Source organism: Pygocentrus nattereri, chromosome 2, assembly GCF_015220715.1.
Source record: "Pygocentrus nattereri isolate fPygNat1 chromosome 2, fPygNat1.pri, whole genome shotgun sequence".
Taxonomy (NCBI): Eukaryota; Metazoa; Chordata; class Actinopteri; order Characiformes; family Serrasalmidae; genus Pygocentrus; species Pygocentrus nattereri.
This window is the reverse complement of record NC_051212.1, coordinates 1,678,353-1,695,094: the sequence shown is the minus strand read 5'-3', so window position 1 is coordinate 1,695,094 and position 16,742 is coordinate 1,678,353. Positions and strand designations below refer to the sequence as shown.

The 16,742-nt window shown below is 38.4% G+C and overlaps 2 protein-coding genes across 5 annotated transcripts; one reads left to right on the top strand and one right to left on the bottom strand.

Annotated features, from left to right (window-relative positions):
- Positions 1-916: 916 nt before the first annotated feature.
- Positions 917-10,478, bottom strand: LOC108443624 (tripartite motif-containing protein 16-like). Its single transcript, XM_017724384.2, has 7 exons — positions 10,431-10,478; positions 9,630-10,293; positions 8,321-8,416; positions 7,617-7,850; positions 5,386-5,545; positions 5,138-5,197; positions 917-4,120 (listed from the first exon to the last, which is right to left on the bottom strand). The coding sequence occupies exons 2-7, from the start codon at positions 10,215-10,217 to the stop codon at positions 3,576-3,578; spliced, it is 1,683 nt and encodes a 560-aa protein (XP_017579873.1). The 5' UTR covers positions 10,218-10,293; positions 10,431-10,478; the 3' UTR covers positions 917-3,575.
- Positions 10,479-11,329: 851 nt separating this feature from the next.
- LOC119261548 (gastrula zinc finger protein XlCGF7.1-like) lies at positions 11,330-15,990 on the top strand. Of its 4 annotated transcripts, XM_037532427.1 has the most exons (4): positions 11,330-11,418; positions 12,215-12,391; positions 14,496-15,566; positions 15,907-15,990. In XM_037532427.1, exons 3-4 carry the CDS (start codon positions 14,641-14,643, stop codon positions 15,917-15,919), a joined length of 939 nt encoding a protein of 312 aa, XP_037388324.1. In that variant the 5' UTR covers positions 11,330-11,418; positions 12,215-12,391; positions 14,496-14,640; the 3' UTR covers positions 15,920-15,990. The 4 variants fall into 4 exon arrangements, with proteins under 4 accessions (XP_037388324.1, XP_037388319.1, XP_037388309.1 ...); XM_037532422.1 differs by lacking the exon at positions 15,907-15,990 and having other exon boundaries at positions 12,215-12,263; positions 14,496-15,785; XM_037532412.1 differs by lacking the exon at positions 15,907-15,990 and having other exon boundaries at positions 14,496-15,785.
- The last annotated feature ends 752 nt before the right edge of the window (positions 15,991-16,742 follow it).

Here is a 16,742-nt window from a genome sequence, read left to right as displayed (position 1 = left end):
TGTAAAATAACATTAAAGGAACGCAGAATATAATATGGTCATTTATGTATTTACTTTTTGCAGAATGATTGCTTGCTATGAGGAATTTTTAAATAAATACTTGTGGAGGGCTGGCAGCAAAATCATCTCATTTTTGGGAACCACCTCAGATTCTAGTTTAAACAACCATTTATGACTAGAAAAACTCTTCCAAAAGCTTCCAGCTGAAGGACCACCCTGCCAAACCTTTGTTTTGAGTTCAATGAGTGTGCAGACCAGAAAAGCCCTCTTTTTCACTCACTTAATTTTCAGACTGCTTTAAACACTTCAACTGCCCAACTGAGCTTATTATCTGATTAATATTAGATTCACTGATATACCCACCACTAAAAACATACCAAAAGCTTCTGATTAGTCTCAAATAACACAGGTATTTACAGGCTGGTGTGTAGGCTGGGCGTCCACAGATCCAGAGCTCTGCTCTGTTCATTGTGAAATTGTTTTGGTATCCTTCCCCAGAATATTTTAATCAACCTGTCTACTTTCTCTGTAAATGCTTTGTGTAAAAACTGAGTGTAATAGTTGTCTATAGCTGTCTGACTATAAAAGCTGACTGTAAATTCTGAGAGTAGAAGCTGTAAAAACCATGTAGTGCTGTTGGCCAGAGGGCACTTGAGGAGCACAGAAGTACGAGTGCATTAATAAAAGCTTTTAATCAGAAAATACAGTTCTGTGAAAAAATCTTTTCAGAATGAATTTGACATAAATATACTGCCCACTGCCATACAGTAATATCAGCAAACAGTAAGACACAATAAAAGCTGAGACAAAAATCAAAACAATAACAAAGACAGTAATAAAAATGAAAAACAAAAATAAAACAATAAAAATAATACATAAGAATTAAAATAATGAACAATAAATAAGCTGTTTATAAGTAAACAATTTAAATGCTAAAATGAAGAAATGTAATGTTTTTTTTAAATCATTAAGAGAAGGAGCCTGACCAGTGTTTATTTGCAGCATTTTCCAGATCTTAAGTGTATAAAAACAAAAAGCTGCTCTACCGGCTTTTAAATTTCATATGTGGAATAAGGAGAAGCAGAACTGAATGATGTTAAGACACAATTCGGGACTTAGAGTTATGTGTCAGCAATTCACTGTTTGGCCACCAGAGGTCTCACTCTCTTGCGTACCAGCCCTGTTCCCAAACAAACCACCTGTTCTACAATTCTACAACTACCAATTTCTACAATCAGTCACACCTTAAATAGTGCTCTCTTTCAGCCAGGCAGTGCGAAAGTGTTGCCTGTTCTTTTGTGGCTGACTGCTGACTTTGTCTGTCTGGCTGGTGTTTTTGAATCTCTGCCTGAAATTTTGGGTTCTGCTTTTGCCTTTTGTCCTTTTTGCTCTGTTTGCCTGGCTTTTTGGACTGGTTACCCTGTTATGATCTTTTTTGCTTTGTCTTTTGACCTTGAGCTTTGGATTGCCCTTTCTCGCCAATAAATCTGTGATTTGATCTGTGAAATTCCTGAGTCTGCTTCTTCACAGTATGTTTACTCAATAATTTGATCATAATTGGATTTCTGCTGTTATCTGATTATTCAAATGGTCATGTAAACACCATATTCTGACTGAAATCTGATAAAGAGGCTGGATTTTAGCTCAGTAACCGGATTTATCAGTGCATGTAAACTCTTACTCGATCAGATTTCTCAGTCGGTGCGAGATCAGACATTCAATGTCACGAGACACAGCAAAACACATCTGGAGTGGCACTGAAACCAAACCGGGAATAAAGGAGTTCTGTTCATCTTCTAGATGATCGTATGTTCATATTGTCGTGTAAAGTGGTGCAATGTTTCTTTTCTTTTTGTTTGTTTTTTTTCTTTCGTTTATGTCTATTCGTCTTCTGTGAGTTTATTGGCCGAAAAAGCAGAAATCTAATTACTGAAGAGACAGTGCTTTGTAGAAATCTGACTCAGAGTCAGTAATCAGATTTATGCTTTGCAACCGGCCAATAAACTCTCAGAAGAAAACATGACAAATGTAACGTCCAACCAAGAATTTCCCCTTTGTCTGATTGCTCAAGTGCATGTAAATGTGGTGATTGGATTACTGACATAATCAGATTTTTCTGTAGTTCAGATTAAGTGCATGTAAACACACTCATAGTTTGTTAGGCAGTCAGAGATGTATGAAGGTACTGCACCATTAAGAGCTAGTAATACATTATTTTACAGTCAGTAACTGGCAGCCAGTGGAGTGATAACAAAGCTGGCTTAATAAAATCTTGTTTTTTACTACATGTTAAAGTCCTTGCTGCTGCATTTTAAACCAGCTGTGGTTTAGGAAGCCATGTGAGCAATGCAGTACGATAAAACAACAGGAATAAACAGTTTTTTAGCATCTTGTAACCTGAGATGGGGTCTCACCCCATCTCATTTGCTATATTAGTAATGTAATTAACTGCTTTAAAAGTTAAATCCCAGCATTTCATGCAAATTTCTAACTGCAGACATTGTCTGAGCCAGATTTTCAAGCCATTTCTCTGCTTCTTTGCCAGTTATAGTCAATTATAGTCAATTATAGTGTATCATCCAGCATTACAACAACAAGAAAACACTAGTCAAAGACCACGGGTTAGAACTCAGATACAAACAGAGGTTTTTCTATAGTGGAAGAGTCCAGGGCTCGTATTCACAACATTCTACTAAGGATGAGTGCTATTATTAGATTCTGCTATAATTTACTATGGCATGATGGATAGGAACAGATCCTAGATCAACTCTCTTGCTCTGAGAAGCTTTGTGAAAACAGACCCAGGTCTATAAATTTAGCTCTAGACTAGAAAAAGAGACTAAAAAAAAAACAACAAAGAAAAGAATGACCTGAGACTCACCAGCCAGGTTTACAAAGAACACTTTGCCATAAAGGAAATGCCAGTTTTGTAAGTCTCTTAGAAGCACACTGCAGTTGATCTGACATTTTTGTTTCACAACACAACAAACGTAACACTTTTTTTTACCTACAGCACACATTTTCGGCTGTCCGCTGTGTAATACTGTTAAGAGATTTGTGCATTTATTAAAAATTGGCTTTTAATGTTATTTCTGTGTGATTGAAATTATATTTCTCTGTTATGCAAGTATCTAATAGTCACTATTTGAGCAGCGTTATCCTTTATTTATCAGCTGTAGTGCTGAAGAAATAAAGGCACTATCAACCCAATACTGCTGGTTACATGATGGTCATCAAATGTGACAGTGGTCAAATAGTGACTGTTACTTACATAATATATTTAAGTTTAAAGAAAACTTACAAGCATTATATACAATATAATTTTTCTGAAAAAAGATTCATACAGGAAGGTTTTGGGATTTTCGGTGTAGAAATGTGAAAATAAAGATTCTCAAATTTATTCCATTATTCCATGAGATTTCTTTGTGGATCCAAACAGACCAGTTCTGTTATAAAGCCCCAGAACACACAGGAGGTTTCTCGTTCTATATTATTATTGGAGTATAATTAAAATCATACCTGGACAAATTTTATTGGAGCGATAAACAAAGCTTCTTAGGGACTCATAGTCCTTCTTAGGGACTCATAATCATCTGTTGTGGTGGATGGGACAGTTTAAGTGCTGACCCTAAACCAACCCAAAACCCAGGGTAGAGGGGCTGGGTGAATGTGGTCTGAACTCTATGGAGGAGGATCACTCTTTCCGAGATGCTGTAGAAGGAAACAATTCCTGCACTATAATCCACATACACTCCTATTCTAGAGCAGTCAGATCCTATGGGGATTACAGTACCTCTGCTATTGTGTACAAATGAGTACCTGGAGGGAGAGCAGAACAAACTCCAGGACTGATCGTTGTATCCAAAGAAACCATTTTCCTTCCTGCTGATGCTCTTATATGAGACTGCAATATAAACCCCACCACTTCCACTCCAGTCCACCTCCCAGTAGCAGCGTCCACCCACACTCTCTCTACACAGCACCTGGGGGTAAAAGTCAAATCTCTCTGGATGAGGGGGATATGACTGGACTGTTTCACTGCAGGTCACCACCATGTTTCCTTCTGACATGTGGAGAAGTGTATTCACTGTGTTTGGATCCATTGTGAGCTCACAGGAATCTGATGGGCGGAAAAACAAACGTCATCAGCTTTAATAAATAAAAACTCAGATTCAGACAGAAAAAAGTCAATAAAATTAACCTACTCCTAAACCAAAGGCAGAACATTTTTTGGGGCAAGCCTGCAAAAAAATGGGTCATTCAACTTGAATACAATTTCCAAACGCACTATTGTCCTGCAATGACATAACATCAGGCTATTGCCTATTCCTGACAGCAGTACAGTCATCATCCTTCCTATTCCAATGCACCTGGCATATGGTAAAACAAAACAAGAGCAATCAAGTAGAATGTGTATTCACAGTAACACAACCAGCACTACAGCAACCCTCACTATAAAGCATGTCTGCTCATGTATGGCACAACTTTTGCCCAATGACGATGACATGACTGAGGTCAAAACTTAAACCGAATTATCCTAGGCTAGGTCATACTGCAAGGGTGGACATAAAATTATTCATAACCCATTTATGTCTTACATTTGGTGACCTGATGCCTTTAAGTAGATTATTTGATTTGATATTTTGACACAGCCGATTTCAGCTTTTGTAGTCACACAACATCTAAAGTATAAAAGTGACACATAACTGACATGAAGTTTTTTTTTATTTTGTTTTTGCCTCTAGATGGGTAAAACTGATATATTGCATTGGGGTGAAATCTAATTTTTACAGCTCCAACTGGTACATTGTTTACTAAAGCTGGAGCTTTAAATTCAAATACTGACACTCGGATAACAAACCGAGGGCTTGAGGCAATGGTGGATAGCAATGATTGCTAAGCAGTGATTGGAGAGCTGAAAAGCTGAAAAGAAGGTGGTGCTTGGTGGAGAGCATATTTGATTGGTTATAAAAAAAAATGCAGCTTAATAAATATTCTTTCCATGTTCGATCGGGTGGGCCTGTGATCAATCTGGGTAGGACCAGGCCAAGACTGGTTTAATGCTTTACTGGTATTTGTTTGTGTAGTTATTATTTGATATCTTAGTACTGTGTGTGTGTAAGAGTGGTGGACATACACTCAAGAAATTCTTCTCTGCTTTGGGGTTCGGGAAGGGGAACAACCATTATTTCCTTCACTGTGGAAATATTTGAACACAGATATCAGAAACGAACAGAGAGAGAGACAGAAAAAAATTTACTTTGTCAATTAGTCTGTTTAGAATAGTGTAAACAATGGAATTTGCAGTAATTCTTTGTCATAATATTGCATTTAATTAAAACAGAATACCCTTTATATAAATGAATGAATGAACAAATTTGCTACCTCCACTGGATATCTTTTTAAATTCCTGTTCACAGTGCTCTTCCAGTTTCTCACTCAGCTGAAACACTGTCTTTACTACCTCCTCAAAGGTAAGTAGAGGACTGAACACAGTGATTGAACATCCGGCAAATTCAGGAGGGGCTGAAACAGATGTGAAACTCTACACCGAACAAAAAGAAAACAGAAAAGAAAACAAAAAGAAGGACAATAAAGATAAAAATGAGAGAACACTTATCTCTTAAAAATTTTGAAATCTCAAGGAATTGCATGTACATTTATATAACAGGCAATAATAAATTACGCAATTTTAATGTTATTTATCTCTGATGAAACCAGCAAATATATTCTGTGGAAAGTCCACATTTTACTCTTTCAAATGAGTAAAAAATGTTGATGCAGAATGTTAATTTTAAAATGTAATTCATTAGATTTCTATATAATTATGTAAGCACATCTGTATGCATAAGTTTGGTGACCCCTGATCAAATTACATTTTCTTGTTTTTCTAAATGAACAGAAAAAGTTGTTGATTACCATACATTTGTAATATTTAGGTAAGTCGATGTTTATATACTTTTTACAATAGGTGTTGTCACAAAGCAGCTTTTTCTATAATTTGTTAACGTTAAATTTCATATATGTTATAATGCAAATAAGCATCACTCGCTAACAGTTAGCTGATATCTGCTATTCTACGTATAATGTTTGCTCTCATGAAATAATGTAAGAAATTACAGTACTTCCAATTTCAAGAATAATGACTAAAATTTGAGTGAGTGAAGTCGACTGAATGATGTTAGCGTGATAGAAATGCAGAAATGACTTCACACACCACAGATCAGACTCTATACTTCTCCCACACAAGTTTAGAAAAGAAAAATCAAATAAAATTTTACAAAATCAGAAATTTTGAGTGACAGTTAAAATGGTAAGTTAGTCATCTGAACTGTGATTTGGTAACTTGCTGCCTTGTAGTTTTTCATGCCTAAATTTGTGTATCTAAAAAAAATTATGTTAGGTCACTGTTGAGCTTTTGGTATTTCAGTATTTAAGCATTTAAGATTTCTCATTGGTGAGAATTCCAGCCTTTGTCTAATTCATTATGGTAGCAGTAACCATTTTTCCAACATGAATTAAAGTTTAACGTGGTGTTTTCTTTAAAAATGTAATTGACATGCTAAAATTCCAATTATCAATCCATTTTTTAGCTTTTATATCCTATTTTAATTCCTATTCCCAGGAATTCAATTTATGCATATAAAAAGCAGTACTTAATACAGCTTGATAAGTTTTGACATTTGAAGAAATACATTTTCACTAATAAAATGTCATTTTGTCAAGTAAAATATTTGTAAAATTGATTTTAAACACAATGCGTGTAAAACAAACCATTCAAACATGTTCTTAGAATCTCAACCTGTCTAATTACAGTTTGATGACTTAGATTACAAGATAAACCTACTTTCCATGCAGGAGGGATCTGCCAAACCTTTAATTTGATAGAGGAAAATGAGACTGTTTTAACTACAGTGTCAGTTGAAGGTATGAAAGAAGTCTGTTAATAATTTCCCGGTAAACAGTTTTTGGAAATATTGTAGAAATGATATTCCACATCAGCTTCTTACTGGAGATAATTACCACTAGAGAGGCTCAAGCATCATTATTTGTGGGATAGTATTATGATATGAACCACATTAGCTTGTGTAAATTATGGAAACTCACCGGTAATCCTTCTTTATGAATGAGCAAATATGTTACAGCCACACTATTTGCTCTTAATGGTACAGTAAATCTGGTGATGTGTTTTATCCATCAGGCCCTACGTTTTATTTGGTTAAAAAATGTTCACAATTCAGAATAATAATAATTGTGCATCACGTTTTGAGGTCATATGCCACATTTAAGTCCTCTTCCATGCAGAGGTGGTGTTACATTCTTTTCAGACAGAAAATCAACACACTGTGTAATTTGACCAGGGGTGTGAAAAGCTTTGCATACAACTGTATATTGAAATAATATAGAAAAATTACTAATAACTATAGACATCTAAGGATTAAATGGAGCAAAACTTAACTGCTCTTTTTCAGTAATTTTACAATCACACACGTAGCTACATCATCATGTTTTACATGTAAGTCCTAGATCAAAAGTTCCAGTATTATCGCATGGCAAAGTTTAAGCCTATTTTTGAAAGTTTAGGTCTCTGTGTGGGGGTTTTCCAGCACTGTTACCTGGAGGAATTGGATGTGGTCCTCAGTTTGTGAAAGCTGTTCCAGCTTAATATCTCTCCTCCTCAACTCCTCAATCTCCTGCTCTAATCTCTTCAGGGCTTCTTCAGCACGAGTCACTGCCGCCTTCTCCTGAGCTCTGATCAGCTCTGATAGCTCAGAGAGTTTTCTCTCAATAGAGCAGATCAGCTCAGTAAAGATCTTCTCACAGTTCTTCACTGCAGCCTGAGCAGAGCTCTGTTAAAGTACACAGAGATAAGAGAAGAGTCTGCTAAAGGAAATGAAGCTCAATCATTTAATTTTACAGGTCTATTTTTTGTAGTTTTGTGTAAAATGACTATAGTTTAGTGGCAGAGATATTTAAACTACCTTAAATACACATCAATAAAAACTACGCTGAGTTTATCCACAGCATGAGTTTTTACTGATATATAAAATGAATACTGTTTGAAATGATGAACTCTTACTCAAGTAATAAGTAACATTATTCTGCAACAATTTCTAATTAAGTTTAAAGACTTCACAGGTTTAGTTATCAAACACATTAGAATTCACAGGATGGGTCAATCTGACAGTAAAATACTATAAAAAGTAGAAATATTTTTAGTTTTTATACTGAGTAAGAGTGTCTCCTAAATATGGTTATAGCAGTTTGTGGCTCCTCAACAGACCAGCTCTTGATCTTCTCGGCTGTAGTTCAAACTCACCGTGTGTGATTCCACAGCTTTCTTTAGCTCTTGGAGTTCCTTCTCTTTCTCCTGGATTTTCTGCTGGGATTTTCTCCGGGTCTCCACTAACTGATTCTTAAAGAAAAGCCCAGTGTGGTTAATGTGCTTGTTGGTTTTCATGGTAAAATGTTCAGTGCACTCACCTTTTAACTTTCCTGGTGCACTTTATGTTCAGATTGCTAATAGAATGCTTTTGGGTACATAAGCCAAAAAAGTATTGTAAGCACAGACACACATAACCTAATAAATACAAAACAATAGCAACAAGCAGTGAATACACCACAGGAGGTCATTCTTACCTGTGGCCATCAAACTCTATAACTCCTCCCTCAGTGTGTGATTCACAGTGTGGTTCATCTGTGCAAAGCTCAATACCTAGAGGTACTGTTCATATGTGTAATAATAATAATAATTGTGTGCAATAACTGAGAGATACAATAATTTGAACTGCTTTATACTAGATGTTTCATATTTACTATCACAGTCACCACCACTTTACTATATTCATAAGAACGTAAATCTCATGTACATATTGCACTACTGATTCTGATACTGGTTGAACTAATCTGTCCGTTGAAAATATAGATGATACAAAAAATTAGTACAAAGTTCACTAGGGTCCTTACAAAAGGACCTTAAAAAAATAAAAATCTGTAATATTATGTTTTCTCACATTTTTTTATATGTATGTGACATAATGTGTCTAAAAACCATATTTATTGATGTAAAATTTGTGTTTTTCTGAAAGGACTAACTGTGGTCCTCAGGGAACCCTAGACAGTTGCATTCTTGAGTTGCGTTAATGTGAATATGTGGACCATCTGGGGGGCCCTGTGGACCAGTTTGAGAATAGCTGCTTTAATCAACTGTTTCAAAGACATTCAGAATCACCTACATGAGGAAATGTAGGTGTGTGCACCTTGCTCTCTCTCCCAGGAGTTTAGAATAAGAATGGGGAGAGTTAACATCAGTTCCATGGTCTAAACTGACAAACTGAAAGTGCAAGTAAATTCAAAGTAATCGAATAGGTTACACGAGTCACCACCTAGATCATATGCTTGGCAAGACTTATGAATGATCTAAAAGCTTAACTGGTTTCTTTTAATATTGATAATTGCTTGGTGGGTAAATAAACACAGAATACACTACACTGTATATTGTGATTTTACTTTTGGAGAAAAATTATACTAAAAAGATTCAATCCTTAATTAAAGGATGAGAAACGTAGTAGACACAACCACACACACAAATGAATATTCGTAGGAAAGGAGGTTAGAATATATTTTACCTGTTTTTCAGCTCTTTCTGCTGCACCTGATACTGTATTGTGTCCTTTATGGCCATCCATGGTACACAGCATGCAGATACACTGCTGGTCAGTGCGACAGTAAACCTCTAGTTGTTTCTCATGCTCAGAGCAGATCTGCTCCTGTAGTCGTCTGGACACTTTAACCAGCTTGTGATTCTTAAAGGCAGAAGATTCATAGTGAGACTGGAGGTGAGTTTCACAGTAAGAGGCTTGACACACCAGGCAGGATTTGAGGGCTTTGAGTTTTGTCCCAGTACAGAAATCACAGTCCACCTCTTCAGGTCCAACAGGACAGTGAGCGGCAGGAGTAGCTTGGTGTGACGTCTTCAGTTTCTCCACCACTTCGGCCAACATGTTGTTTTTACCCACAACAGGCCTCGGAGTGAAGGAGCTTCTGCACTGAGGGCAGCTGTAGACACCTTTCAGATCCTCTTCGTCCCAGCAGCTCTTAAGACACGTCTTACAGAAGTTGTGTCCACATGGGATGGTCACTGGATCCATCAGTAGTTCAAGGCATATTGAGCAGCTGAATTGACTCTGATCTACTGAAATACTGGATTCTGTCATTTTACAGAAATTAGACAAGGGAAGGACACGGTCTTGTTCCACAGCTCAAACAGAGAGAAGTTCCTGGCTGCTGGTTCTGTATGTGAGAGAAGAGAACAAAACAAGTGTGTTTAAAACTAATGCCTTTTTTTTCACTGCCTCAATGTTAAAAACACTCAGCACAGATACAGGAATAAACGACTACAAACACAAACATAATAAACACCGACTCACATTCGCTCAGAACGGCAGGATAAACACGAAGGGTTGTTTCACTTTCACTTTACTGAACTGAAAGTGTAGGAGACAGAAAGTGAAAGACAGTGAGAGAAAATAAGTTTTTCATCTAAAGGATGTTGTTACACACAGACAAAAAAACAATCTCCTAGTATTTAAAGAAATAAATTAATATTTAAATGCGCTTTAGCAGAATCTCTCCTGGACGATCAGTTATCTGATTGAGTTTCATTAAATTCAAAATAAAATATTTTTTTGTGGCCACGTAGAGCTTGTGAATAACCTCATGCTCAACTACATTATAAAGTAAGACAAGTTATAATGATTGATATATGTGAGCGTGTGTTTTTATATGAGATACATCTCAAATGTACAAAACGTGTTTCAAACACTAACTAAATACATTTTAGCCCTTATTCATTCATTTTCACTTCACATTCATTTCTTTTCCATATGGGTAAAACATGCACGGATGTGTGTTTTAAATCATACTTGTGTGAATTCTTAACTTGCAGTAAATAAACGGGCACTGGTGAGTTACTGTGAGTCAGTGTGAATCTGAATCTGAATTCAGTGAAACGGATGGAGAGTTGAAACCTAAAGACACTTTTTATGTATAACTGCTTTAACAGTAACAGGCGTGTTTCTGAAAGCTGTGTTAAAGCGTCCGCTGTGCTGAACTGGGATAAACTCCCCTATTGGATCTTCTCTTTCTAACCGCTTTAGGTCCTCACATGTTGGTTAGGAGAAATGTTTGAACCAGCCAATCAGCGGACTGCTCCCATGACTATCTAGCCAATCGTAGCGCAGAGGGTGTGTGTTGTCTGAATACGGGTGGGATTAGAAAATATCTGACATTGAGGACCTCGTTCCTGTAGGCCAGATGGGGGCGCCAATTGTGGTTCTCCAAAACACAATGAAGCTGAGAATAGCAAGAAGAAGAGCTCTGGGGTGTTAGAGAGGAACAGTAGCTGATCTGCTGAAGGTAAAGAGCTGTTTATCTCTCTCTGTTTACACTCTGTTTTACTGGAACTGACGGAGAAGCGGCTTAGAAGATGGATGGATGGATGGTGGAGAAATGTTCTTGTCTTGGAAAGTATTCAGTGAAAGGTGTGAAGGTGTGAGCTAACTCAGAAGCAGCCTTCATTCATGCTGAGCTGGGGAAGCTAATGTCAGCTCTTAGTTCTGTGAGTTTGAGCCATAATGTTTCTCTAGTTGGGCTGGAGAAGCTCAGAAAGACAGTGGTGGACACATGTATCCAAGCTTTATTAACACGTGAAAGGACTTGTGCTTTCTTGATTGTTTTCAAATGTTAATATTTTCACTTCTACTTCAGTAAATTAGTGAGAGAAGTAGTGTCTTTTCCTTAGTTCCTTTGCAATCATATGCATTGAGGTCCTGATATCTTTTTTTGGTTTAATGTCATTCTGTTATTCTGGTCCAGTTCCTGGACAGCTTTACTGTCGATCACACCTCTCACTCTGGAGCTTTAGCTTTATGTCCAAAGACAGACAAATAAAGCTGTACAAACTTTAGTTTCTGTACTGGTCAATTCAAGTTAGTAGTGAAATCACTTTTGTGCTTCTATTTTTGTGCTTGAATTCAAGTTTACTTTATTTTACTGCTGCTACTTTTCATCTTCTTGACTCTATTTCATCTCAGTAAATATGGGTTTCAGCTTTAGTTGAGGAGCTCGCCAGTGATTTTTGTGTGGGGCAGCTAGCTCAGTTTGGCCACATGAAAGATGGTATTTGATTTTGAGTTTTTGTGTTCACCTCCAGGGGCAGTATGGTGGCGTGGTGGGTAGCGCTGTCACGTCACAGCAAGGAGGTTCGTGTCCCTGGCCAGGCTACATGTGTGGAATTTGCATGTTCTCCCCATGCCTGCTTGGGTTTCCTCCGGGTTCTCTGGTTTCATCCCACAGTCCAAAGACATGGATCATGCTAAATTGCCCCTAGGTGTGTGAGTAAATGTGTGTGTCTCTCACCAGCACCCCCTGCAATCCAGAAGGAGAAGCGGCTTAGAAAGTGTGATTAGTTTGGAAGGTGCTAATCTTTAGGAGAGACTTCACCAAATCGATTTGTAAAGCATGAAGAGGCTGTAACCAGAATGTAAACTGACTGTAGCTCCAAGAGTAGGGGGTGGTAGATCTTTGTTTTTCATCTGTTGTGTTTGACATGTCAGCATGCTTAAATGAAGTGTCCCACTCTAGATTAGAGAGCTCCTTTCTGCTTTATTTTCTTTGTGTAGCTGCTGCCTCTGTAAATGTGTCTCTTTTAGATTCCATGTGCTTGCATGCCCAGCTCAGAAACTCTGTAAACTCTAAACTAAATGTGCTCAAGATGATATGTTGGATTAAAAAGTGCTGTGGCACCGGTATAGAATAGTAAAACAGGAGCGCCCATGATCTGCTGTGAGAAAGTGCTCTTTATTCACACCAAGCAGAAAGACACATACAGAACACTGAAACCACGGGTGAAGGTGGTCACTATTAGCCACCAGCTTCACACTGATGGTGACACCCTCCCACAAAACACACCACTTAACCCCACTACTCAACACAAAAAAACACAAACATATCACATCTCCTATAGGTGTGGCCATCAGCAGGGCCATGCCTCATGTGCTTCTAGAGGCCAGCGCCAGACTGTAGCGAGTTGCTACATAGCCCCTCTTCAAAGGTCAATGAATCCCTGTGCCGTCCACTTTGCCCTCAACCTACAGCCTATTGGCCTTGCTGAACTTCCTGGGATCCACTTATTGCTGGCCCCAGCTTGTGCTGCCACCCAAGGCAGTGTCTCTCTCTTTGCAACACTGGCTCACCAACAGCTTTGCTGCTCCCATGCAGAGGCCTTTCAGTCGTTTCACTCTCACCAGTCTCGTTCTTGCTGCCAACGCTGTCACACCTTGTGCCCCCTTCAGCCTCAAGTCTACTCACACCAGCCCCACTGCTGGGCCTACCCATGCTGGCAGGTTGTGTTGCCCCTGGTGCCTCACAGCATTTGATGACACAGTCTTTCGCCAGGCTGTTTCTCTTGCTGTTCACTTGGAGAGTTCTTAAAAAACAGTTCCACATCAGACAGCTCTGGGCTGTATCCCACTCCTGACACCACTGTGACGACAGCAAAGAATAGTGAAACACAGGGGTGGCCATGATCTGCGGCGAGAAAGTGCTCTATATTCACTTTAAGCAGAAAGTCACAAACAGACCTCTGAAACCATGGGAGAGGTCATTATTAGTCACCAGCTTCAACCTGATGGTGTCCCACCAAACCCCCCCGCCCCTCACACAAAACACACTTAAAGATTAACCCCATTTCTGTTTAATTTGTCCAAGTTAGGCAATTGGGGTTTCAGAACTAAATGAAATAGTCTGCCTGTTCTTAGTCATCAACCAATGGAAAGATAAGATGAATTGTAGCTGTTTGTGAGAGGTGTGGAACAGTAAGCTATTGAGGGCTGTCCATGTTCATTAGAAGGTTTTTGCATCTCTCTGTCTGCCTCTCTGTTAGCTTGTGAGTAATGTGGCATACACAATTGTGGAAAATAATTTGAAATGCAAGCACCCAGATAAGTCAACTCCATGAGTATAGACTAGTAGTCGTCTAGAAGCTTAAAACATGCATGGCTGAGATTGGCTGTAAAAAGTCAATTTTCTGGGACAAGATGTTAACCGGGATTCCTTGGAAATTTCACACTGAATATGACAAACCTTATTGCTCTTAGACCTAGGTGAATTAAGCCAATGATGATGATTTCTGCATAGAGATTGGAATGATAAACTGTGCATTTAGAAGCAACATATCAAAGAGTCTGCGTGTAGGTTTTTTATTTGTGAATTCTTGTAACTTTGTTCATAGTAAAGCCCAACTTTCCTTTCTCATTTATGCAAGATACATTATATTTATACTTGGTATTACCTTCCTCGGCATTTACAGGTTATTAGTGCCGCAATAAAAATTTTACTTATTGCATGTTTAAAAAGCTACTAGTGCGGAGTCTCATTAATTTGTCACTGTGTTTTTTCATTATGCATTCATTTTTTGTCTTTTTCTTCTCCAGAAATGAATGTCTTCCTGCTGTAAGTCCTGTCCTGCTCCTAGTGTCCACTTTCCTGTGCAGCCCTAATTTGTGTCTACAAACATCAAGAAACGGCACCAAAAGAAATACGTCACAGTGCTAAAATTAGGAAAAATTAAATGAGGACATGGCATCTGGAAGCTCCAGTACTCAGAAAACATCTTCTGCAACTCTCCACCTAAACACAACTCGCAGACGAACAAAGAAGATTAAAGACAGAGACAAGATTTTCCACTGCTCAGAGTGTGGAAAGAGTTTTACTGTACAGAGCCACTTCCGCAGACACCAGCGCATTCACACAGGAGAGAAACCGTATCACTGCTCAGACTGTGGAAAGAGTTTTAGTCAGCAGGGTCATTTCAAAATACACCAGCGCGTTCACTCAGGAGTAAAACCGTATCACTGTTCAGAGTGTGGACAGACTTTTAAAGAAAGTGGGAACCTTAAGACACACCAGCGCATTCACACAGGAGATAAACCATATCACTGCCCAGAGTGTGGGAAGAGTTTTAGTCAGCAGGGTCATCTCCAAGCACACCAGCGCATTCACACAGGAGAAAGAGTGTATTACTGCTCAGAGTGTGGGAAGAGTTTTAATCATCAGGGTCATCTCCAAGCACACCAGCGCATTCACACAAGAGAGAAGCCATTTCACTGCTCAGAGTGTGGACAGAGTTTTAGACAAAGTGGTTCCCTCAAGAAACACCAGCGCATTCACACAGGAGAGAAACCATATCACTGCTCAGAGTGTGGGAAGAGTTTTACTAGAAAGAATACTCTCCTAACCCACCAGCGCCTTCATACTGGAGAGAAACCGTATTACTGCTTTGACTGTGAACAGAGTTTTAGAGAAATTGGTAACTTTAAGAAACACCAGCGCGTTCACACAGGGGAGAAACCGTATTACTGCTCAGAGTGTGGGAGGAGTTTTAGAGAAAGTGGTACCCTCAAAATACACCAGCGCATTCACACAGGAGAGAAACCGTATGCCTGCTCAGAGTGTGGAAAAAGCTTCAGACATTCAAATTTAAAGAGACACAAATGCATTAAGAGGTGCGTCAAAACGAAAACCATGATTTAATCATTTGGGGCAACCAACTTGGCCCATTGGTTAAATTATTTATTCATTATAAGTACAAATGTTTAGTACATTTGGTTTTTCAAGATGCAAAGAAAATATGTATGCTCTTATGCATGTTATTTGTTGTTTACAGTACTAGACATAACAAGAAACTGCATACAAATTCTATTAAAGAAAAATATCTAAAGATTTGTTTGTTTATTATGAATAATTGTCTCTTTGTCACTTCATATTTCGGGAAGATCCTGTTTGGGTTGGCTGAAGAGAAAGCATGTGTCTTTATAATTGTGTTTTTTTTTCTGCCCTCTGTAGAGAGAAGATTTGAGGAGATCATGTAGATCTTTTAACATCATTGTAAAATGACATTGTCAATAAACATCCAAGTCTCCACAGAAACTCAGTGTCTGACTGAAGTGAGTCAATCGGTAAGTTTTCCAAGCAGTTGAAGTTGAAGAGAAGTTGCTGTTTTCATGCTTCGTCTTCTGAGAATCAAGAAGTAAATAGACTCAGGTCAGAACTACAGCATGGTGAGTGAGAAGAAAATGTCCCTGATTGAAACATCCAACGGAACCATCTGCTGAATGGTCATTTCTCTTATAATAGAAGACAGTCGTGGTTGCGGTGATAATTTACTACAGCAAAACTTCATTTTTCCATTCATCTGAGGGATTTGAGGAAATGGACAACTCTATGTTCTACAGGTATCATACTTAAGCTTTGGCATTTATTATGTTTTGAGACAGTCACATGGGATTTTGTGAGCAGAGTCATTATCATTAGACACCCTTTGTTCAGGGATGACCACTAGAACACTAGGTTCTGCTGGATTCAATGTGATCCATGATTGTGGCCAGTAATGAAAATAAAGAGGTTACTGGACAGCTGTGTGACCTCCAGTGGGGAATGAGCAATTGGTTCATACATTTTTGTAAACAGTGAAGCTACTGAAGGAACTCCCTGTCTTCAAGCTAGAAAGGAAAGATAAATTCAGGCCAGACTTCCAACATATGTAGCGAAGATGATCCTAAGGAGAAAGATGGGCTGAATATGAATGTGGTGCACATCTTCAGAAATTCATTGTCTAGTGGACATGCCTTGGAACATACCTTTAGGCACTGGAAGGTCTACTGTTATCTCGAGTGACTCCC

Excerpts from the sequence above, each read along its gene's own strand:
- LOC108443624 (XM_017724384.2), bottom strand. The coding sequence starts at position 10,217 with ATGACAGAATCCAGTATTTCAGTAGATCAGAGTCAATTCAGCTGCTCA. Across the intron at positions 8,417-9,629 it reads CAGAAAGAGCTGAAAAACAG|AATCAGTTAGTGGAGACCCG; the intron begins GTAAAATATATT and ends CTTTTCTTTAAG. Across the intron at positions 5,198-5,385 it reads TAAAAAGATATCCAGTGGAG|TGAAGGAAATAATGGTTGTT; the intron begins GTAGCAAATTTG and ends ATATTTCCACAG.
- LOC119261548 (XM_037532416.1), top strand. The coding sequence starts at position 14,641 with ATGGCATCTGGAAGCTCCAGTACTCAGAAAACATCTTCTGCAACTCTC.